General features: G+C 33.2%; 1 protein-coding gene across 1 annotated transcript; it reads right to left on the minus strand.

Annotated features, from left to right (window-relative positions):
* Positions 1-982: 982 nt before the first annotated feature.
* Positions 983-16,211, minus strand: LOC138123207 (repetitive organellar protein-like). Its single transcript, XM_069037795.1, has 5 exons — positions 16,005-16,211; positions 12,246-15,946; positions 8,798-12,197; positions 7,487-7,740; positions 983-2,022 (listed from the first exon to the last, which is right to left on the minus strand). Exons 1-5 carry the CDS (start codon positions 16,198-16,200, stop codon positions 1,810-1,812), a joined length of 7,764 nt encoding a protein of 2,587 aa, XP_068893896.1. The 5' UTR covers positions 16,201-16,211; the 3' UTR covers positions 983-1,809.
* Between the last annotated feature and the right edge of the window lie 7,713 nt (positions 16,212-23,924).

Below are 23,924 nucleotides of genomic sequence, written 5' to 3' on the forward strand. Positions count from 1 at the left end.
ACGTTTAAAACGATAACACAATATTTTCTTGCCAATAATAGACGTTCTTAAAGATGTTAGTGAAAGACGTATTACAAATATTTTATAACCTAAGTACGATGTAATATCAGTCTCATCATTCATTTATTATTTTGACACTTGGACTACTTTCCCAAAAGTCTTTGCCAGTGGAGGACAAGATGAAAGATTTCACCAAGATATCAAAGGAATGGAAAGAGGATACTAACGCCGCTATAACGTAAATATGATGACATCTAAGAAAGGACATGGGTACAGATTGTGGAAATAGTAATTTTCATATGAGTAGCGCTGTCAGATCACTTTTCAGGTATGAGGCCGAAATTTGAAGCACGAGGCGTCAGCCAAGTGCTGCAAAACAGGCCGAATACCTGAAAACTGACAGCGCACGAATATTGAATAACATTTTTCGTGTTCGTTTGGGCAAAGTCTTAAAAAACATTAATTTATTGTAAATTTTGAGGTTATCTTTGACAGATGTCAGGTTAGGTATATAACCGGGAAAGTTTATATATTTAGTTATACCTATACCATTTTCCCGGTTATACGAACATGAAATAGTAATATTAAAGCGCCTGTTTCAAGAAAAAAGAAAACTTGCATCGATGATATCCTATATCCTAGGATGATGTATGTTAGAAAATAAAAATAGAACCAATGTTAATCAAAATACTGTAAATATTGAAATATTGTCCTTTTCTGCTTAATTGTTTCCAATCCTTGCAAAGCAGTTATTCTGCTTCTAATCTAAATTATTTAAAACCTTATCCACAAAGTTAAATTTTGCCAACCTGTATTACTGACAATCTGGTGTTTATTTACGAACCACTTTTATTGTAAACTTGTGTTTTTGTCATAAAATCATTAAAATTCGATCACCTTGTAACCAGTAATTTGCTTTGTTGAAATGCAATTTAATGAAATTAATTGATTGTTTTGGAGATTTGGGCAATAACAGAAAATGTTGATTTGCAATTTTTATTATATATACGTATCTAAGAAAATATAAATACATACTTGCTTAAATGTTATCTAAAGTAAAAATACATGTACACGAAACTCTCAGTTATGTCTGATTCATCAAGAACAAGCATAAACAAAGGTTGTAAACCAATCGTAATGTTAACGACCATTGTTCTATTTGTTCTAGCGAGCAAATAATTGTTTTCAGCAAAAATTTACTTTTAACTTACAACGCACTTCGAAACTGCGTGTGTCCCAAATGATTCTTTTGTGGGAAGTTTTAGAAGCCTGCCAATTTGTTCCTGCACAACACGTGCACGGGCGTACCTGCTGAGCAACAGTACCGTTTTATCGTTGCAAGATAATTGTTAATTGCATAATACTGTAGTTAGAGTAAATACAGGTTCGTGTACATTTATTCCCACAGTCACTAAATATTTATTTGGAAAGTGCTTCAATAAAATATACTTGGAATTCTTACATACTAGGTTTGCTTTATTCAAGTACGAAAACTATTTATTCCGTTAACCTCTGGTTGGTACTATGGTTCTGTATTAGACCAGAAAGCGTGGTGGACGGCCGTACGAAATAGAAATGTTGCCGGTTACGAAGAGCTCGGACCGTTTTGAGATGCGTTATTGAAACGAAAAGTATGCCGAATTGAGGTTAATACCGGACGAAAATAGGCTGCAATTGCGAATAAACGGAATCACATTATTTATATTGTGGAAATATTTATATAAATGAACTTGCACCAGTTTTTCATGGTCGTGGATGGTGAAACGCTCGACTAAAAGCAGAATGTTGTGTTTGTTATTTTCGTATGTTTTATGACGATTCTTTCCCTTGCTTTTGCTTCTTTTGTCGCCTGCGTACCAGAAAGCCGCGTACTCCCGCTTGAATTTTCACGGCGGATTTTTCTTCGATGTCTGACGGTGCTTTCGACTTGGTTTGGATCATTCTCCCGGAATCCGTCACTCTACCGGAATTTTTGCGTCTGGCCGATCGACGCTGGTTCGATATGTCTCCGGGAGAGCTGATCTGGAAATAAGACTTTTTAGTACTCGTAACCCACATCGGACAGCGTCCTGATTAGACTAATTGTTTATTATTTGTAAGGAATAGTTTAATGGATTTGTTTATCTTCCGGTGTTAATTTGTACAATCAAAACCGGTCTAATGGATCATCTGTAATAAATCAATTAATGCAGCGAAAAGTCGAAATCACAGATTAAAAATATTTCGAGCTTTTTTTAAACTCAGACTATCGATTTCGAGCGTTCGCCAATGACTTACGAGTTTATAAGTTGGTTACGATCCAAAAATCGCGGCACTAATGCCAAAAATGCAGTAAACTTCGGCATATTATTAGAATTTTAGCCGCTACGCATTATTGCCTATCTGATAGCTTAATCAGCTTATTTTAGCACCAACACAATGTAGAAAAATTTTCACTCCAGTTCATTGACTTCCGAAGTTCTACAAATTAATGTGGCTCCACTTAGATAATAGTTATTTTATAATTAGACATTCATAGTTGCACGTTTGGGCTTCGGGAACGCATCCTCACACAAAAAACTCTCGTACATTTATAAATATCATAAAGCAGAATTTTCCAGAATTGATTAGAATTTATGAATCGTAGATGTAATGTTCTCAATGGAGACATCCTTCACGATTTTCTTGGAATTACAGTCTGTATGCGTTAATGACACAGTAAACAATTTAATTTGGGAATATGAAATTACGCTCTTGGCACCAAAAGTAAGAAGATGCAACAGCAAATCTAAACAGCCGTTTACATAGGTTTGGTGTTTGTGCGCCATGGTTTTATCATAAAAATTATGTCTTAATTAATCTCGCCGTGCAGCTACAAAAATGTATGTCTTAGTTTCTACATCTCTTGGGGCAATTTACTTACGAATATTTTAAGCTTTACCTTACTCCAGAAATGTTTGGCATACTTTGCTAAAACAAGTTCTAATTATTATACTTAGGTAGAAATGTTTTTGTTGTTTTTACCTGAGTGTAATTTATGATAGATTATTTTAATAGAGTAAGTTTAAATATCAGAAATGCATAATTTTTGTAATTTTACTTACAAGGCAGGTTATCTTATTGCAACCCCGGAACCTAAGTTGTAGTTCATTTCAAAGTATGAAGCATTACAAAAAAATAACTGCTGAGATGCATATTTTAAGGATGAAATTACTTCCTAAAAATAGGGACTTTTTTGTTTTTGCCTTATACCGGGTGATCAAAAAGGACTGTTTAAGTTGGCAGTACAATTAAGAAAATTTTATATTTCGGTTATTTATAACACTGCAACCGGGTATGTTTTGTTGGTTTATTTGACAAATATCTGATGTAGGTATAGCATTAACAACGACAACCCATCAACAACCGAAAGTTACTCCTGTTATACAATTTAAAATACAATTCAGTGTTACCAACTTAAACAGTCCTATTTGATCACCCCGTATTTCGGAAAAAAAATTTCGGTGTCAAAAATTTTGTTTTTTCAAGCTCTTCAAGATTAATTAAAAGTACATAAAAAATAAAATGTTTTATCAATTATATTCAAAGGCATCTCTTTGAGTATGGGTACGTCTCTCATTTGTTTTCATAGATTTTTTATTATTAAAACATACGAAACAGAAAATAGGTAACACTTAATATTTGTTTAAAAAATAAACTCAAATAGTTATTTGTACAACTAGTTATGAAAGTCATACAATTTTCACGAATTTGCAGATTAATCAAGCAAATAAGTGAAAAAAGAAACTTTCATAACACACTATTTTTTTGCATATCGACGTAAGTTGAGAAATTTGATCTAAAAGGATTTATGAAAAATAACAAAAAAAAAATAAGTATGCTTTGACAATCATCTCCAAGGAGATGGAATAAAATGATGCAAAAAGTACTCCTTTCACTACGATTTTTCGTGTAAAAAAGTGCTACTTTCACTACGATTTTGCGTTTCAATACAATATGCAAAAAAATTAATTTGTGGTAAAACAAAAATAAGATACTGTGACAAAAACATGTGTTGTAGAAAAAATATATTTCTTGTTATTTTTCATTTACACACTCTTGTAGAGCATTAAAAACTAAAATTTTTGCCAAAAAAAAAATTGATCTAGATTTTGGAGGTACAGGAAGATAACCTTCTTTGTTAGTAAAGAAATTAAAAATGGTCACATATAAATTACATTTCAGGTAAAATCAAATCTCAAGCATTATAACATTTACCAATTAAACAAAATAAGATAATTAACAATCTTAAGAAATATTACTTTAACTCACATATTTTTGCAATGTGATTTACTAAAATTTCCACTATATTTTTTAAAAAATTAATGAAAGTTTGGTTGTGATTTCGATGTTCAGAAAATCAATGTCCTCACATCAAAGTTTTATATTTTTTTCTGATAGAAAAATGAATGTCGTACATACCTAATTTGATAATTAAGAAAAAAATGTTCGTTAAGTATGTATTCAAATTTTCCAAAGAAGGAAAAATCCAGATCTAGACAGTTTTGAATGTTCTAATTTATTTTTATAATTTTGAATAAATAACAATGTGTAGAATATAGCCAATGTAGCATCAATCTGTTGAAATGAGTGTTCTGTACTAAGTGAAGACAATAATTGATTTTCTAAAATAAATATGTACAGTGAAACTTCCTTTAACGGACACATCTGAAAAGCGTACAGTTCCCTTAGGAGGACAAATTCTAATTCCCCGGCGTCGTCTTCATAAGTTTTTTCACATTAAATTCTTCCATAAAACGGACATGCCCAATCACGGAAGCAAACAGCCTTTTCATTCAATATCTCACCACAAAAATCTCTCTAAAGCGGAAAGCGGCCCCGCGGAAAAGAATATTTTCTGGGAAAAACCGAATGTTTTCTGAGAAAAGCCGTTTCCGCTGAAGTCGCGCCACTTTGTAAACAGTTACTTACATGTAGTGTAATGTATGTACATGTATCTTTGTTTTTTAAATACATGCATACATAGTTTATGTATACAGCGTGTATCTAAAATAAGTGTGTTAATTTTAACCAGTGGAAGAACTCGCCAATTTGTAAAACTTTTCTCTACAACATTTTGTAAAATTCGCAAATTTTCCAAGATTTTTTTGCCCTCCCAATTTTAACCAAACGAATCGTTTTGTGTCATCATTAACTAGTCTATTTTTTTTTTATAACCATGAGAATTTTAATTTTCATTCTTCAATTTTTTCTATAACAATGTAACTTTCTCGACAAGACTCCGTTCCTATCACAGAAAATTTTCGCCCTTACTCATAGAAGGGTATACATTTTGATGGCTAATGTATTTCAAATTTTATATCAATTTGTAACGTTTTCTCGTAAAATATTCAAATAGAAAAAACGTTTCATTTAACAAGCTCCGCTACGTGTTAAAATTACCATACATATTTCAGATACACCCTGTATATTATGTTGTACATACACATTTTCGTTTTTTGTAAGATGCAAAATAAATTGCCTTTTGCACGTAAATATGTACATATACAGGGTGTTTTCGAAGTTGAGGCGATCCTTTTAACATGGGATAGTATGCGTTGTTCTAAAGTGTTTTAGCCAAAATCACCTTAGTAAAATGTGTACGGCAATGAAGATACAATAAGTTAATTTTTTTGAAATTTTTGAAACCGGTCCTGCTCAAATTTGCGCCGATTTGTTAGAAATTAGAATTGGCAAAAAAAAATCAAATGAGCATGAACGTTAATCAAAAATACTGTCAGAGTTGTCACCTAATTAGTCGGAATGGCTTTATCATTACGAACATAATGAGATCACAGATATGTTGCTAATGTATATGGACAATGTTATCACGTTATCAGAATGCAGCTGCGGCGTCCAGAGAGTATGCAGAGCGATTTCCAGAAAGACACCATCCTGGGCCACGTCAGTTATTAATCTAGTACAGCGGAGAAATAGACAGGACCGGACTCAAAATTTTAGAAAACAATAAAAATATACAATCAATTATCTCCGTTAATACAAACATTTTACTAAGAAGATTTAGGCTAAAATTCTTAAGAATATAGTAAGAATATAGTACCTCGTATTATAAGGAACGTTTCAACTTCGAAAACACCCTGTATAATTTATTTACTATGGATAATCCCCTAATTTCAAACATTTTTTCACTTTTCTCCAAAAAGCGGACACTTCTGTAAAGCGGACAATTTTTCATTCCCCGTGGGTGTCCGTTATAGGGAAGTTTCACTGTTAATAATGATTTTTTTTCGCCAAAATTCTTTATAATTCAATTCTTAATCGTAATTTTAGATTTTATTTCGACTAGAATAACTAGCCTTTAGCAAAGTAAACACACCTGTCGTTAGAAGACAGATTTCACCTTGACTCTTATTATTTATTTTTCTTACTAGGTATTTTGAAATGTTTAAAAATTATATTTTGATGATGACAAAGAAGTCACATCTGGCAAACTAAAAAGAAACATTAGCTATCATCTTCCACCTGTAGTTATCAAGCATGCATTGATAACCATTCCATATTTTTTTAAGCAAATATTTATCCACTCAATTTTTTTTTTGTAAAAGTGTGTTACATATTTGTAACCTCCTGATAAATAATAATTAATTAGACACAGCGTTATCGCATGAAAATAAAGTAAATAATTCCTTATACATATTCTAATAATTCCGATCGGATTATATTGTTAAATGACCTTCCAAAATGGACTTTCAAAAGGAAATCCAAAAACAAGTTTATTTAATTTAATCAGTAAGACTATGTAATAACTTACGAGAATTTTGTTATTCCGTTGACCTTTATAAATCTGTGAACTGTTATACAATTTGCATTTATGAATGCAACTTCATTAGCTGGACTTTTGTTAAGACCTTTGTAAAATTATTCCTTATTTGTTTTCTTCTACTCCTATCATTTATCTGAAAATTATAGTTACTTAATACCAAAGGTGTAATAATTGTTTAATAAAAAGTTAATCTAAGGATTGAGTGACTTTCCTCACACAAACATTTTAAAATTCAAGATAACAGTACAACTAATTGCACTGATTGTGAGATTTAAATTATGAGAATTACATTCTGGAAAAATCTGAAACATTGTTTGTGAAGTTCCAAATTAATTATCACCGCATTGTTAAAATAATTCTGCAAATTTTTTTATCTAAGATTCGAAAAATATTCATAGAAAAAAGGCAGAGACTCGATTTATCAGTGTTTTCGGCTTGACCCAAACGAGTTACAAATATTTTTTTTAAATAAAGTGAAAAAAAGAAACGTGCGATCTTACACTACTTATCAAGCAAAACACCAATAAAATAGAAACTGGGGTCACAGATAATTGCCCAGCAGGAGCCAGCAATTAAATGTATTTATTGCCGAGCGAGTAATAACAAATCGGATTTGGTTAAGAAATCAATTTTACTTATTCAAAAAAAAAATACAATTTAATAAAACAAAAAAAGTTGCCTTACCTTGTTCTTTAGTTGTTTTCGCACTTGATAGCCTCGAAACCCGGCTTGGATCTTGGTGGCGGCTTCAGCTTCCATATTTTTCTTCGGCATTGATGCGTTGTTCCGTTTTTCTGATTCCATACTATCTGACGAAGGCGGTGTGTTGTCTGGCTGAGCCTCACATGTTGAGGCGTCTTTATTTGACGCCTGCGCTCGATCCTGACCGTCGTTGTTGATTGACTTGGACACGTGTGACGTCAGGACCTCAGCACCTGCTAAATATCGAGAAAGAAACGTGTTTTAATTTTAAGACTGTTTGACACGTTTCGGTGAACGCGAAGTGCAGGATTCCTAGTTTCCTGCGAGAAAACTTAGAGGGCAAGCGGTTATGCAACGGCCAACGGGATCCTCCAAAATAAATTAGGCTCTGACGCAAAACGCTGTTAAAGAGGCAATTTGTCAGGACTCGTTTGATTAAAATTGAGCGATAAATCATGCAACAATTTATATTCTTTCTGGAGATGGTGCGCCGCCCGTTTTGGTCCGGATAAACCGGAGTAGAATTAGTCAGTTGTTTGTTTATTAGGTGGGAAAAACTCCGGCATATCACGTAAACAGATCGTACTGATAAAAGGAAATTTCGATAAATGTTACTATTTGAGTTAATCAAATGGGGAAATCTGACCAGGACGGGAATGACAAAGAGGAATTATTGATGAGAGTTATTTAATATTAACAGAATTAATGCAAAAGGATATCTGCGGTACGATAAGAAAATTAATTTACGTCAATCCTGTCTGCTTTAGTTCCAATAAAATAGTAATGGCTAAGGACGCGACACTGTCTAACAACTTTCCAAGTCCCTTAACTGTCCACTGTTTATTACATTCAGGAAACGACTTCTTTTTAATTAAGTTATTTATTGTGGGAGGTTTACGGCTATTAATAAGCCCGACAGGATGTAAGAATTCTTCCTGTTCCAGTGACGTACAAAATGACGATAATGAAATTGTAAAAATGAAAATTTCTATTTTTAAAAATAGATAAGTATTCGTAAAGACCACGACTGTGCATTTACAAGATATAACGACTGGATATACATACTTTATTTTTAGTTTTGTTTTATTTGTGTCATGCCAGAAATCTGTTCTTTTCAAATAACACAGACGTAATGGACGTTGGCAATTAAACAAATTGTTGAAAGATGTTTTGTTGAATTTCGACTTAGTATATATTAATAAATTTTTGAAAAGTGAATCATGACATTGAATATTTTAGTGCTCTACTATCAACTTTTGTGAAATCCACTTACTATTATAACAAATACTTGACCTGGTGGAGCTTCGTTTAGTTGAACTGATACAGGCAAGAGATTATCGTGGAGTTCTCCCGTATGTACTAGACCTTGGGGTGAAGTTTGTCGAACGTTTGTCTGCGTTTCACCTTCTGCTGATGAAGTTCTATCCGGTGGAGTTACAGGAATGGGGACGGTGACGGTGTCGTGAAACTCGCTGGTGTGTACCAAGTTGATTGTGGTAGTCGAATATACGTGTGAATCTTCTTTCTCCGGAGCTACCTTCGCCTCTGCATGATTTTCTGATTTTCTTTCGTTTCCTGTTTTTTGAACATCCGTTTCTCGTATCTTATTGATAGTTTCAGAATTAACTTGATCATTTCCTTTTTCTTTCGTTTGTTCAATTTCACCATTTTCTAAATTTATTGATATTATCGTACCTTTTGATCTTTTGTTATCTTCCTGTATTTTATTGTTACTAGAGATACTTGACTCTTCATTTCTCTCTTCTTTCTTTTCACTCCCTTCATTTCTTTCTTCCTTATTTCCTTTTTGCTCCGATTTAGTTTCAACTACATTTTTCACTTTATCATTTTCATTTAACTTAGACTCCTCTTCTAAGTCTTCTATTGAATCCATCGATGATTTCATATCAGTATCTTCTTCTTTTATATCTGATAATTCTCGCAAAGGAATTCCGACGCTTAAGTTTTCATGTTCCTTCCTACCTCTGTTCCCTTCATCATCAAGTTCCTCGAACACATCTTTGCTTGCACTTTTTTTGTGCTTATTGCTCTCGCTTGTACTAATTAGCGGTACAGACGGTTCAGATTTAGTTTCATCTGTTGAACTGATATCTGTGTTAGATTCACTCCTTTCCTGCTCTACAGAATTTCTTGTGATCATTTCTTGTAATTGCTTGTTAGATTTTTTGATTTCATTTTCCAACGCCGGTATATTTAATTTGTTATTTTCATTGTCAGTCAGTGAATGAACCGTTTGCACTTCTACAATAGAATTTTTGTTTTCAGGAATTTCTTTTCCCAACTCTGATGTGTCAGATTTGTTCAAAGTTTCAGGTTGTGGTGTAATAATTTCCATTTTCTTCCTTTCCCCATTATTTTCTACTGCTTCGTCAACATGTTCAGTCTTTGTTGGAGGGATATTTTTTACGTCTACATCGTTATCTTCCTTAGTAGACGTCTGTTTTACCTTTGTAGATGTTTCTGCAAATTCGCCCACACTTTCTTCTGGTCCACTTTTTTTTTCTTCCTTTGTAACTTGTCCTTGGTTATCGACATGCACTATATTTTCATTGCTTTTATTATCATTCACATGTTTGCCATTTTCAGTCAATACGTCACTAACTGATCGTTCACTAACTTCGAAGTTGTTTGCGTCACTTGGTTGTTCTTCTTTCGGTGGGTTAACTTCTTGACATTTGTCACTGTTTTTGTTCAAATTATTAATTGTATCATTTTTGGAATTCTCATTTATTACCGGAGTTTCTTGATTATTTAATATTTTGTTAGGTATTTCTTCAATTTGGGCTAGATTATTTTTTATGATGGTACTCTCCTTTTCTTCATTTTGTATATCTCTTTTATCACTATTTTCATTGGAATTGTTAGTTATTTCACTCTTCAAATTCTCATTTACTGTCGAAGTCCCTTCAGTATTTAACATCTTATTAGGTATTTCTTCAATTTGCGCCAAATTATTTTTTATGATGCTACTCTCCTTTTCTTCATTTTGTATATCTCTTTTATCACTATTTTCGTTAGAATTATTAATTATGTCACTCCTCAAATTCTCATTTACTGTCGAAATTCCTTCAGTATTTAATGCTTTGTTAGAAATTTCTTGATTTTGCGGCAAATTATTTTTCGTGATATCACTCTCTATATTTTCTGTATTTATGGAGTGATTATCTGCATCTGCTGCTTTTTTAGTGTCTTGATTTTCATCTATTTTATTTTCGATGTTATCTAAAATTTCTGCTTGTCCGTCATTTTTTTTAACATTATCAGTATTTCTGGATTTACTTTCATTTGTAGAATCAACTGATAGTTTGTTATTTTCAGCTTGTTTCATAACTGTTTCATGGTTTGTTTCTAACTCCTTACTTTGTTCAGTAATCTTATCGTTATCTATCAGCTCATCTGTTTTTTCACTATTTGATTCTTTATTCTCAGCATTTAGAGTCTCTACACTTTCTTTATTCAATTCTTCTTTTAGTTCACCAACATCTTTTGATTCTTGATTAACTTCAGTTTTACTCTGCATGTCTTCATCTTTCCTCTCTTTTCTTTGTTCTTCATTCAAATTTTTAGTTTTATCAACATTTACATCTGCTTTCTTAATTGTTTTATTCGTGTCTTCAAGATTTTCAACGTTTCGGTTAATATTCATTACATCTGAATCACTTTCGAGATTATCACTAGGTTGATTTTGTGATAACAGTGCAGGTTTTGTTTCTGTATCATTAAATATCACTGTTGCAATAGAATCTACGGAAGTCGTGGATTCTTGACTTTGGATTCGCTCTTCTCCGTCTTTTTCTTTACTAATATTATTCTTTCCAGTTTTATTTATGTGTCTGTTCTTTTCCACCTCAGAATTATTTTTATCTTGCTCTGTTATTGTTTTCAATATATCCTCTCCACTGTTTGGTTCGTTGGCTCCCGCTTGATTATCAGTTGGTTTCTGTACATTAGAAGTTACTGGGCGCGTAGGTGCATTTTCGTAATCAGGTTCCTTATGAATTGTTGATGAAACTGGGTCAACTTCGTTTTTGTTTACATCGCTATTAGAAATAGAATCATCAATTATCGCACACGTATCTGAATTTGAGAGTTTATTTGTAGTGGAAGAGTTTAATTCCGAAGCAATAAATTCAACTTCGTTTTCGGTTTTTTTATTATCTTCTTTGGTGCCGATCATTGCATTATTTTTAGACAATTCATTTCCTGCGGTTTCATCGATTATACTTTTTACATCAGGTTCGGGATGCGAACTGTTATCATTTGATTCTTTGTTTTCGTTAACGTTATTTACAGCAACGACCTCTTTTATTTCTTCTTCAGTATTTATTTTATTTAAATCCGCAACAATGTCCTTGTTGTGGTTTTTATCAGCACTATTTTCAGATTTACGACCATTCTGCAACTCGTCAGTCGTGTTTTGTTCAGGTGGATCTTTTGGAATTTCTTGTAGTTGACCGAGTGCATTAAAAACGTGTTCGTCAGACAGTTTTTCTTCAGCGGCAGTCTCTTCAGTAATACTGTTTAGCCTGCTGGTGTTGCTTCTCTTCTTGCGTACAATGTAACCTCTCACGCCAGCTTGGATTTTGGTAGCGGCTTTAAAAATATCTTCGTCACTTAGTTCTCTTTGCGAAGACATTTCGTCGCATTCTGAGGGTTTTTGTAGTTCTGACAACTAAATTTGAATCAGTTATAAATACAGCATAAGTGACAATAAACTTACCCGACTATTGACTTCCTTAATTCCCTTCCTTACTTTGTAACCTCTCCAAAGTGCCTGAATTTTTGAAACGGCTTTTATTACATTAATATTTTTAACGACTTCTAAATCTTCTTTATTTTTAATTTCTTTTTCAACGCTTGTTCCAAACAGTTTTTCATGTTCTAAATGTTTTCGTGTTCTGAATCCGCGCCAGATAGCTTGAATTTTTAAAATCGCATCTGCCATAGACGTTTTCTTCTTGCTTTTATTGTCAGCTTCAGTATGATCAGGTTTAGTTTGAGTTTCTTCATGTTTTTCCTTATTCACAGTTTGTTCGTTTTCTAACTCATGTGATTTAGCTTTTGTTTCTTCGAATTTTCCTTCATTTTCTTTGATTAAGTGATCTGATTTTAATTCAGCCTCTTTGGACTCTTCTTGTTCTTCAGTTGTTTCAGATGCTTTAAGTGTTTCATTTTCAATTAATCCATCTGACTTAACTTTGTTTCCTTCGGGTATTTCTTGATTTATCGTTTCCATCTCTTTCTTCGTTATTTCTCCTTGCACTTCATTTGATTCCAGTTTTTCTTCATCAGGAGTTACATGGTTTTCAGTCATTTCTTCACCCATTGATTGATCTAATTTGGCTTCACTTTTTGCAAGTTTTTCTTGATGCACAGGTTTCACATCTTCTTTAGTAATTTCTTCTACAACAGATTGGTTTGATTCCAATTTTCCTTCACCTAAAGCAATTGCATTTTCTTTAGCATCTCTCTCTGCCATCTTAAGTTTTTCATTTTGGAACTTAGGGCTTCCTTTATTATCCGTTTCTTTCGATTCGTTTGTTTTGCCATCATTTTTTCTAACAATAAACCCTCTCCACAATGATTGTATTTTAATAGCGGCGGCCAGTTCACCGGCAACTTTACTCATTTCACTTTTTTCTTCCTCTTTTGCGCACTCAGATACCTGCTTGATTTCTTGTCTCAATTTGAAAGGATTAAAACTAGTTTTAAAGTTCGTTGCTTTAGAATCCTCACTCACTTTATTTATCTCTTCACGTAATTTTGAAGAATCAAAACTTGTTTGATGTGCCATTTTTAACATTTTATCATTATCTCCAGCTACATCAGCAGAAGTCGATCGTTTAGATCTCTTCTTCTTCTTATCCTTGACGTCTTTTGACTCATTACTATCATTTTCATTATCAACATCAGTTTGCGATTTAGTAACAACAGTTTTAGGTTTCGACATTTGTTTAATAAAACTATTATTTTTGTTAACATCCATGGATTTTATTCGTTTTATTTTTCGGTTCTTATTGTCTTCTTTAATTTGTAATTGTTCTTCTGACAAAGATTTTGCTAAGGTTTTCTTCGTTTTAATAGTTTTCTTGAGTTTTTTGTTTTCTTTTTTTTCCTGATCGATAACATTTTCTTTTGTGTCAGCTTTCACAATTTTATTCTTTTCGACCTTAGATAAAATCGGAGCTGCAGTTTCAACCAGCTTCTTTGCTAATGCAATATTATTTTCAGCATTTTTAGTTGGATTAATTTCAGCATTCTTTTCATTAATGTCAATATTTTCTTTGTTTATTTGATTATTATCTGAATTTTCAGAAGTTGTATCTGGCCTGGTGCTACTTTGTTCCAACTGTTCTTTTAAGTTTTCTTCTGTTGTACTATCATTTTTTATTTCATTTAACTCTGCATTATTTTTTATTTCAATTTCATCACTTTTGCCTAAACCACTAGCATTTTCAATGCGTTCATCTTTATTAATCTCATCACTAGAAGTACTGTTTTTATCTTTTTGCTTATTTTCTGTTACAACGTCAGTTAATTCTTTAGATTCATTTACTTCTGAGATATTTTTTGTTTGATCTCCAACTATTACATCTTCGCTTATATTATCGATATGTTCTTCCGTATTTACGTGATCTTTACTTTTCGCGTTGTCTAATTTATTTGTTTCCTCTTTCTCTGTGCGTTCTTCTTTCTTATCATCAATTACTTTGTCTATATTTTTAACTTCATTATTATTCCTACTATTAGTATTTTGATTTTCCTCATTACTATCCTTTTTATTTTCATCACCAGTTAGGGGAAGATTATTTTCCATCTGTTCATTTGAAATTTTGTCTGCAATCACTTTAGCTTCACTTACTTCACTTAAATCTGAGTCATTCATTTTTTGCTCGCCTTTTTGAATTTGAGTACCAATATCACTGACATTATCCTCCTTATCTTCTTCGTTACCAGACTTGCATCTTTCATTTTTACCTTGCGTGTCATCATATCCATTAGTAGAAATACTTCTTTCGTCAGTTTTTATTATCGGTTTATTGTCGTCATCATTTAACAAATTATTTTTATTTTTTTCATCATCGTTTACATTCTCTAATTTATCCAATTCCTCCTTTACAGGGGTTTTAACAGTTTCACATATTTGAGAATTTTCATTTTCCTTTGATTGCATATTTTGTTTTTTATCTTCAATTATGACTGATTTTTCGTCCACAATGTGATCATCATCGTCTTTACTTTCTATTTTATTGTCCTCAATGTTTTCTTTCAGGTCTTCTTTTACCCCATCGTTCATTTGATCATTCGCCGATACATTTTCAAGATTCACTGCATCATGTTTATCTTTATTGCTTTCATGATTCAGTGGGTCTACTAATTTTTCGGTTTCGAGTGAGTCAAATTTATTTGAATTTTCTGTCAATTTCACGTTTTCAGTATGCAAACTTTCAGCTTCGCTCGTATTTGGGGTTACAGTTTTACCATCGCCATTATTTATTATTTTCTTTTCTTCCTGTGTTCGATTATTTACTTCATTATTAATTTTATCTGTATTCAAATCTACTTCGTCGATAGAATCATCATTTTCTTTAATCTTATTACTATGAATTTCATTTTCTTTAAAACTGTCTTCACTCTGTACACCCTTTTCAAGCGGATCATTTTCACTCTTTTCTTGTATGCTATCCTTTTGTTCAGGAGTTATGGTCGCCAATTCATTTGTTTTTTCAGACAAACTATCAACAGCCCCATCTTCTCTCATCGTACATCCCACACACATATTATCTTCATTCTCATTATTCTTATTTATTATTTCAACAACTAGATTATTCTTACTTTCGACATACTTTTGTGAAGTGTTGTCTAAGGTTTCTTCTTGCAATTTAATTCCTTCTTTTTCACCATTTTGGGATGTTAAAGAAGCTACATTTAAAACTGACGGTACTATTTTATCTTTGTTTCCGTTATTTTCTTTTTCTTGGACCTTCTTACCGCTAATTCTGCCACTAGACAATTTTTCTGGCTTTACCCCAACATGTTTACGGGGTGTTTTTACATCTTCGTTCTTACTTGTTGACGACTTTTCTCTAGAACGGGGAGTTTTCTTGTCACTCTTGTCTTCAGCTACTGCTGATTCCTTTCCTTGCTTTTTGTTATTAATCAAATTATTATCCTTAGAGCCCTTTCTTGCCTTTCGCTTATCAAGAAATGATTTAGCTTTTTCACTTTTCTCCTCTTTTGAGCCCAAAGTAATTTTCCTTGTTGTTAATGACTTTTTCGCTGGAGAATCAGATCGTATAGTTGTTTGTCTGGATAACTGCTTGACTGGATCCACAGATTTTGATTTTGTTTTCAAACGATTTTCAATATTATTTGTTGTAAATTGTTTAGCAACAGACTGAGCTCTTCTTCTAGGAATTACTAAAAATAAAAATACATAAGAAATAAAAAACGATCCTCTAATAGCTCGTATGACTACCTTTGAGAGATCCTTTTTCACGAAGATTTAACAATTTAGCAAAATATTCAGACGCAAAAACGTAAATGTCTTTAGGCTTCTTCGATATCACTTCTTTTGTCAAACCTTCCATCAACTCTTCTAAACCTACAGGCACACTAACTCTTTTAACAATCATTTCTCCAGTATCGGTTTCTACTGATGTTGCCATCTGCATTTTTGTTTGTTCTAAACGTAAATGTCTATAATGTAAAAAATATTTGCACAGACATTTTATCAGACTTACGATTTTTTTCTTGCAAGCGTTGCGGACGACAGTAGAACGTTTACTAAACGAGAATGTCCTTGTGAAAGACTCCTTCTCAAGGATTATTCACCTCAGAAAGATCGAAATTATATCGTGACGTCTGTTTCAAATAAAAAGTTCTTTTACTACGTAACACTAATTACATCAAAACATCAAATACATTAAAATAAGAAATTATCTGCTGATCAATAAACCTTTAAATAATTCAAAACTTATTTACATGTGTGTCAGTCTAAGGTCTGTAATGAAGGACAAACATGTTAGAATATAACACTTGTAGATCAATAATTTTACTGCGCTGTTTTATTGATTTTGCTTTCTCCTCGTCGTTAAAAAACAAAGGACAAGCAATTTTAGAAGTGGGTTAACATGTTCTGTACGCTCAATATATGTAAATAACAAATTACGTCTTACTTCACGAAAAAGAAACAGGATAGATATACAGGGTGAAATTAAAATGCAGCATGATATGTTGACCATAGTATCTTCAATAAGTTTATAAACCGAAAATGTGGATAAACATTTCAAATTGATAAAGTCCAATTTACTTAATTCCATCCCGAGCGAGACGCTTCTGGAAGCTCTAATAAATCGAAATATGAATAGCCGCAAAACGCTTTAAAAACAGAGAATCACAAAACCTTACCTATTATGAACGAAAAACACTTTAAATACGAGCATAACACTTTTTTGCTTTGTACTCGAACTCGATAACTTTTTAATCTTACTATTCTTCCTAACGTGATATCAGTGGCGTACTCAACTATTGTCTATATCGCAAAAATTAATGCACATGATTGTCACAAATGGTCTGAAGATTCTAGGGTTTCAATATTCTGATGTATTTCGATTTAAGCCTGTACTATATTACGTTGATATTGTTTTTTTTTTAATGTATGGTTGTATTTCTAACATTAATGTAGATATAATAAATAACATGAAGATCGCAATATACTTTTAATACCTACTTTTAAAATAAAAATACTCAATTTATTTAGAAAAAGAATGTTTAGTGTCACATGTTACTTGGTGAATCTTTCAAAATGTCAAATTTTACATTAATTTTTAAAATTTACAACAATAATAGTTGTGCAACACTGGATCGTATTTTAAATCGTATAACAGGAGTAACTTCCGGTTGTTGGTGGCTTGTCGTTGTTAATGCTATACCTATATCAGATATTTGTCAAATAAACCAACAAAACATATCCAGTTGCAGTGTTATAAATAACCGAATTAAAAAATGTTCTTAATTGTATTGCTAACTTAAACAGTCCTTTTTGATCACCCGGTACTTAGTATAATTGTAATAACAGGTTTTCCATCTGTTAAATATTGTTGGAATAAGTTACTGCAAACACAGTTGACCTGACGAGTCAGCACCATCTTGAAACTGAAGATAATTTTCATTATGGTATCTAATCATTATTTTCTGTTATTTGGGTTGGCATAACTCCCAAAATAATAAAAAATTGTTAGAAAAGCATTTGAGCAAAAACTTTATTATTGCAGGGAAGCGAAAGTTTACATTTAGAACATAATAATGTTACATAAACAGTAATAAAAGTATGGTATTGTTTTAAATTGCTTTAAAATGATATAGCATTCTACCGTTGCGTTGTTCGAAGTGCAATTTTTCTAATGAATTGGACCTGTAACGCCATTTATCAGGCAAGTCTATAGTTTCCAAGATAATCCGAGTGGATATTGTTTTTTGGGCTACCCTGTAGTACTTACAATTAGTTCACAAATTCACAGGGAACATTTTTTTTCCAAATTTGACTCAATCTTCATAAAAATACCAATAATTACGATAACAGTTTACAAAACAAAATTAGAAGCAATCTCAGAATAAAAAAACGAAATAAACCACCTACAGGAAATTATTTTTGAACTATAGAAATCACGTTTAAATATTTTGGGCGTAAGTAACATGGAATATGAGCAATTCTTGTTTTATATTATTCGACGATACCGATACGATGGACAAGAAAATACAAGATATGACCAAAGATGGTAGTTTCAAATGAAATTTATTAATTGACTGGATTTATTTCATATTTGGATAATTATGCAACTTTAACTTTCATTTTTTACAAATAGTCACACTTTTGTTTATCGCCTTTTTGTACAACATTATTTATTGAATTAAGCTCATTTAACGATTGGATTAATAAGTTACAACATAGTAGGTTTTTTTGAAGTGAAATAATATATTTTTTCTTCAAACGTCCGTAAAGTATGACATTGCATCGCTGTACTGATAATGCTAAAGTGTCACTTCATTGTCATGGCATCTAACGAGCTGATCAGCGTCCCTGAAGTTATTATCTCCGCTGATGAGCGACTGTAAAGTACCTAAACATAGTTAAATAATTTTAAATTCCTACCTGGTTTTTTAACATGTCTTAAATTATTTGTTAGGAAGGTTTAAAGAAAAAATAGTATATGTTATTCGGAGCAAAAATGGTTTTATGTGCTTTGGCTGGTTTGTCTGCCTCACTGCGTTCGGCAGCCAATCTACCAGCCGCGGCACATAAAACTTAATTTTTGCTCCTCATAGCAGTGCCTAGTCACTACATTTGATGTAGTCGCGTAAAGCTTTGACGTCCTTTGAAAGAAAAAAATTGTTAGTGTCTCGAACATTCCATTTATTTCTGTAATTAGATCTTAGATGTCTCACAACTCTCTTATGCAAGCCATTAATTGTTCTTCGTTTGCATTTTTAGAATCGAGATTGTCGTCGGTATTTGTCTGTTTTCTCTGGGGCGCGAGTTCTGGGAGATCTGTATGTACTTCTGTATTCCATGGCTGGTGGTGCTAGTCCCCCTTAAACCTTTTCAACCAATGCAATGTAATCCCTTTCCGTCTCCCAAGACCCAATTGTATTATCATTTGGGTTTACTTATAATTTTTGGCAGTTACCTTTTGAGGTTTAATTCATGTTGGAAATTTTTTCTTCAGTACCTAGTAAAAAGCTATAAACTATAAAGCTGCAAACTATACGTATAAAGTTCACTGTAACTTGTTTATCGTGGATAATCATATTGTGGACAAAGTCAATGTTTTCATGTGTCGCGACCATTCCAAGAACTCCGGCACGTTTACAAGATTCTTTGGCAAGTCTAAAATCTCTAGATACATTTATTAACCATTTTTTTAACAGTTATTTATTATACAAGACGATAAAATTGTATTTGATCTTCGCGAGCGTTTTTTAGCGTCGAGAGTGTCGAGACGTTAATTACGCTCGAGAAGATAATTAAATTTTATCGTTGTGTATAATATTCAATTTTTTTCTATAGCATTTGTATTTTATTATTAAAATATTTGTTTTAAAATCACAAATTGTGTCAGGTTTTAAAATCTCGTTAGTATGAGCGTTGTTAGGTAAAGGGTAATAAAAAAAATTAATTAAATTTTAAAATCTGGGGAGTACGAGTGTTGTTAGGGTACTTAATTAAAAAAATTGTTATTTTTATATTAAGTGCGTGAAGAGAGTGTTTTTTGTGCATGAAAAGGTCTTTTACGCCGAGACGAAGGTCGAGGCAGTATAAGCCTTTGAATGCACAAAAACATCTTCACGCACGAAATACACTTCGCAGCAAAATTAAGGGATAATGTTATTATTTTCAAATAAACTTAAATTTTCTCTGTGAATCCATGTAAGTGTAATTAAAATACGTTTTTTATGCACAGTGTTGTTATTTCAGACCAAATTTAACTTAAAAAGAATCAAATTTCATAAAAATTATTAATCTTTTAAAATTTCAACGAGTATCAATCTTGTGTTTTCGAAGAAAACATGTGAAAAACTTAGAAACGGCATTAAAAGTAAACGTCATGAACAACAACAGAGAACATCGTCATTTATCTGAAATCGGGGTCGTTAAATTAGTGACTCTTCTCCAAGAAGGTCATTCCCAACAAGAAGTTGCCCGAAGATTAGGTGTGAGCCAGTCTGTAGTAAGCAGAGCTTGGCGGAGGTATAGGGAAACTGGTATCTACCACAGACGACAAGGACAGGGTAGAAAAAGGAAGACAACGTATGCAGAAGACCGTTTATTGAGAATTAGTGCAAAAAGAAAGCGGTTTTGCACCGCAAGGGAATTAAAAAATGACCTCCAGCTCGCCACTGGTACCACAGTCAGTACAGATACCATTAGGAGAAGACTCAGTGAAGCTGAACTCAAACCGTACCGACCTGCTACTGGGCCAGTTTTAACCGCAGCTCACAGAAGAGCCCGCTTACAGTTTGCCCACAGACATGCCGAGTGGCAAATTGACGATTGGAGACACGTTTTGTTCACGGATGAGTCAAGGTTCTGCCTTTCCACTAATGATCGTCGTAGAAGAGTTTGGAGGAGGCCAGGTGAAGAATTTGTTCAATGTGCCATACAAGAAGTGGAACGGTTTGGTGGTGGATCAGTTATGGTTTGGGGTGGAATCACTTTTGAGGATCGTACCAACTTGGTGATTGTAAACAGAGGTTCAATGACTGCAGTAAGATATAGGGATGACATAATAGCCCCTGTTGTTGAACCATTTGGAGCCATACATCGACCGGGATTTGTCTTTATGCATGATAATGCTCGGCCGCACATTGCGAATGTTGTGCGACAGGAACTTGTTGCGGCTAATATCAATGTTTTGGAGTGGCCACCACGGAGTCCTGATCTTAATCCAATTGAGCATCTCTGGGACAACCTTGACAGAAAGATCAGAGCTCTCGAAAATCCTTCTCGCACGTTGCACGAGCTATCCATTAGGCTGCAAGAAGTTTGGACAGCAATTCATCAAGAGGAGGTTGCTGCACTAATTCAAAGTATGCCTTCAAGAATTGCAGATTGTATAAAAGCAAGAGGTGGGCACACTCGTTATTAACACTGGAGTTACTCAATATTTATTACTTACTTTCTTTTTCTAATTGTTAAAATGTTGAAATAAGTATAGTTGTAAATTTAATAAACAGTTCCAAATTCCATAAAATGATGTTTAGTGACAATGCCAGTAAATATAATTCATTATTCTCATGTAATTTTCAAACGTGATTATATTTTCTTTAATATCCCTTAATTTTGCTGCGAAGTGTATAAACAATATTTTTTCTATAATTGATTCAAAAAATTGAAATTAAAAATTCAAATTTTTGAAGGAACTCTGAAGTTTCAATGCAGTGACACCATGTTGCTAGGTAACTAATAAAATACAGTGCGTGAAGTGAAACACAGAAATAGTCGTGTGCGTGAAATCGCATTTCACACATTGTTTTGTATGGTTTCTATGGTTTCGATCTTACTAACAATGCAAAAAGAAATACACGTTAGAAAATGACCCACTTCAGGCACCGATAACTATGCGTGAATTTCAATTTTTTGAATCAATAATAGAAAAAAGACTTTATCTACTCTTGCTGTTAAAGTAATCCTTGCGGTTAAAATGTTACTTGACCTTTTGATTTGAATAGATAAAAGCACGCTTTAACATCTGCTACAGAAAAAATATACAGGTGTCCCAGAACTCGCGGATCAAATTGAAATATTCCTTGATGGTAATGAAGGTAAAAAACGTTTAGAAAAATATTCAGGGTGCAACAGCTTTTTAGTTATGAATTAATCAAACTGACCAATAGAGCTCGATCTAATTTTCCCTTTATGAGAAAATTGAGTACCTTCCCTCAATTGCCAAGCAACGTACAATTCGATGAATAATAAAATTATTTTCAATATTTGTCTGGTCAACTTGTCGAAACAGACGTCAAAAGTGACAGCTACTTTTGAAATAACCAAAAATTGGAAATTTCGCCAAAGGCAGGTGAACAAATGTATAGAATCTAAATCAGGGAACGCAAGAAGTTTCTTCTTCCGGCAATGAATGAAATATGGTTTGTTATGAGTGAAAATTTCCAGAGCAATTGTAACCTTGAGGGGTATGGGAAATTGACGGGAGGGATATGATGAATTGAACCTTTGTTGATGGAAGGTAAAATGGCGACGTAGCGTCAAGTGAGTAATATTACTACCTTAAAAATCTTAGTAAAAAGTGAAATATGCAGGGCCTGTGAAGTGAATCGGAATCACAAGAAATTTATCCCCTGACCCTGTGCATACACTCTGCATCTCCAACGTATTAGCGCAGCCAAGATATCTAGAAAGAATGGTATAGCAACTCGACGCCATTTTGCCGTTCAAAACCGGTGCCAGGTCGCCAGGTGTCGCCATAGTAGCGAGGGACTGTCAAACTGACAGCATTCTGAGAACACCAAGCCAATTTTTTTAAAATTCTCCTTTACAGAACTTAGAAAAGCTCCAAGTGTGGAGTAAAGCCTGTGGAACTACATTAGTGACCCATACATTAATGGTAGCATTTTAAAGTGAAATTTAATTCGAAGAACCTTAGCACCTAATGCCATTCCTACGCCCCATTTGGGTGCGGGTCCTTCCACAGAAAACATCCCGTTATTTTAACATACCAGATCCTTGTAAGTCTCATCCCTTTGTGTGTCCTTCTAGGGACGTATGCACTGACAAAATTTAAAACTACACTGGGGCTTTGGCAGAGTAAACCCGCGCTGAGATATGACATTTGGTGGTGGAACTTTGCGCGGACAAAATTATTGTTCAAAATCCACCAACACTAAATTCATAGTCCTGTGGGATGTTCTGATTCTGAACATGAAAAACCATTGACGAAAGCAATAATCATGTAGTTTTTAATCACAAGAATGTGTTTTTCTTGCCAAAAAGAGGCAAAGCTTGCAAAACTTGTTTAACTTTACTCATTGTATCAATTGTTATTAAAAAATAACATTTTATTTAACTTTCTTATCGTTCCACTTGACATTTGACAGTTCAGTGACAGTCCCCGAAATGTCACATCTGGCGTTCGTTTTTGAATCACATAGTTGCATGGTTGCAGGTATAAGTTGACATACCATTCTTTCTAGATATCTTGAGCGCAGCTATACACGAGCGGGACTTTTCATCGTCGAAATGAAAGAAAAGACTTTTAGGAACATTCTTGACATTGCAAAAAAACTGGAGTTAGACGTAGGTTTTGAACAACAGATCAAGCATAGTGGCAATTCTGAAAGAAAGATGATAAAACTGGATTGAACTAACTATTTATTTTAGCATCATTATTAGTAAAAATTTAAGGTCAAATTTTATAACTAAATGATGTAGAATGCAACAAATGAAATAAGAAACATGCAAAATAAAAAGAATAATTTATAACAAGTGTTCAAAATGACCACCTTTCATCTGAAGGAATATGCGAGCTCATTTCATTAAATTTTCCCTTGCCAGTCTAAGCATATTAGGAATAACAGTAGCCAGTGTTTCGTGAATTTGGTCATTTAGTTTTTCTAAAATATTGATAGGTTCGCGGTAAATATAGTTCTTCAAATTTACTTCTACCGTCGTCATCAAAGGACTGAAAAACAGCATCTTCAGTCTCTAGCGTTCTAACTTCTCGCGGGGGACCATCAATTGCTTGTCAGGTAGGCACCAAGGACCCAGCGTCTCGAGCACGGTACACCAACCATAGAAATACGTTATAATTTGGATGTGGCAAACGTGGAAAACGTATTGCATATTCCCTTGCATCCTCACGTGCATTGCGCCGGCACTCTC

Source organism: Tenebrio molitor, chromosome 2 (assembly GCF_963966145.1).
Source record: "Tenebrio molitor chromosome 2, icTenMoli1.1, whole genome shotgun sequence".
In the NCBI taxonomy this organism is placed as follows: Eukaryota; Metazoa; Arthropoda; class Insecta; order Coleoptera; family Tenebrionidae; genus Tenebrio; species Tenebrio molitor.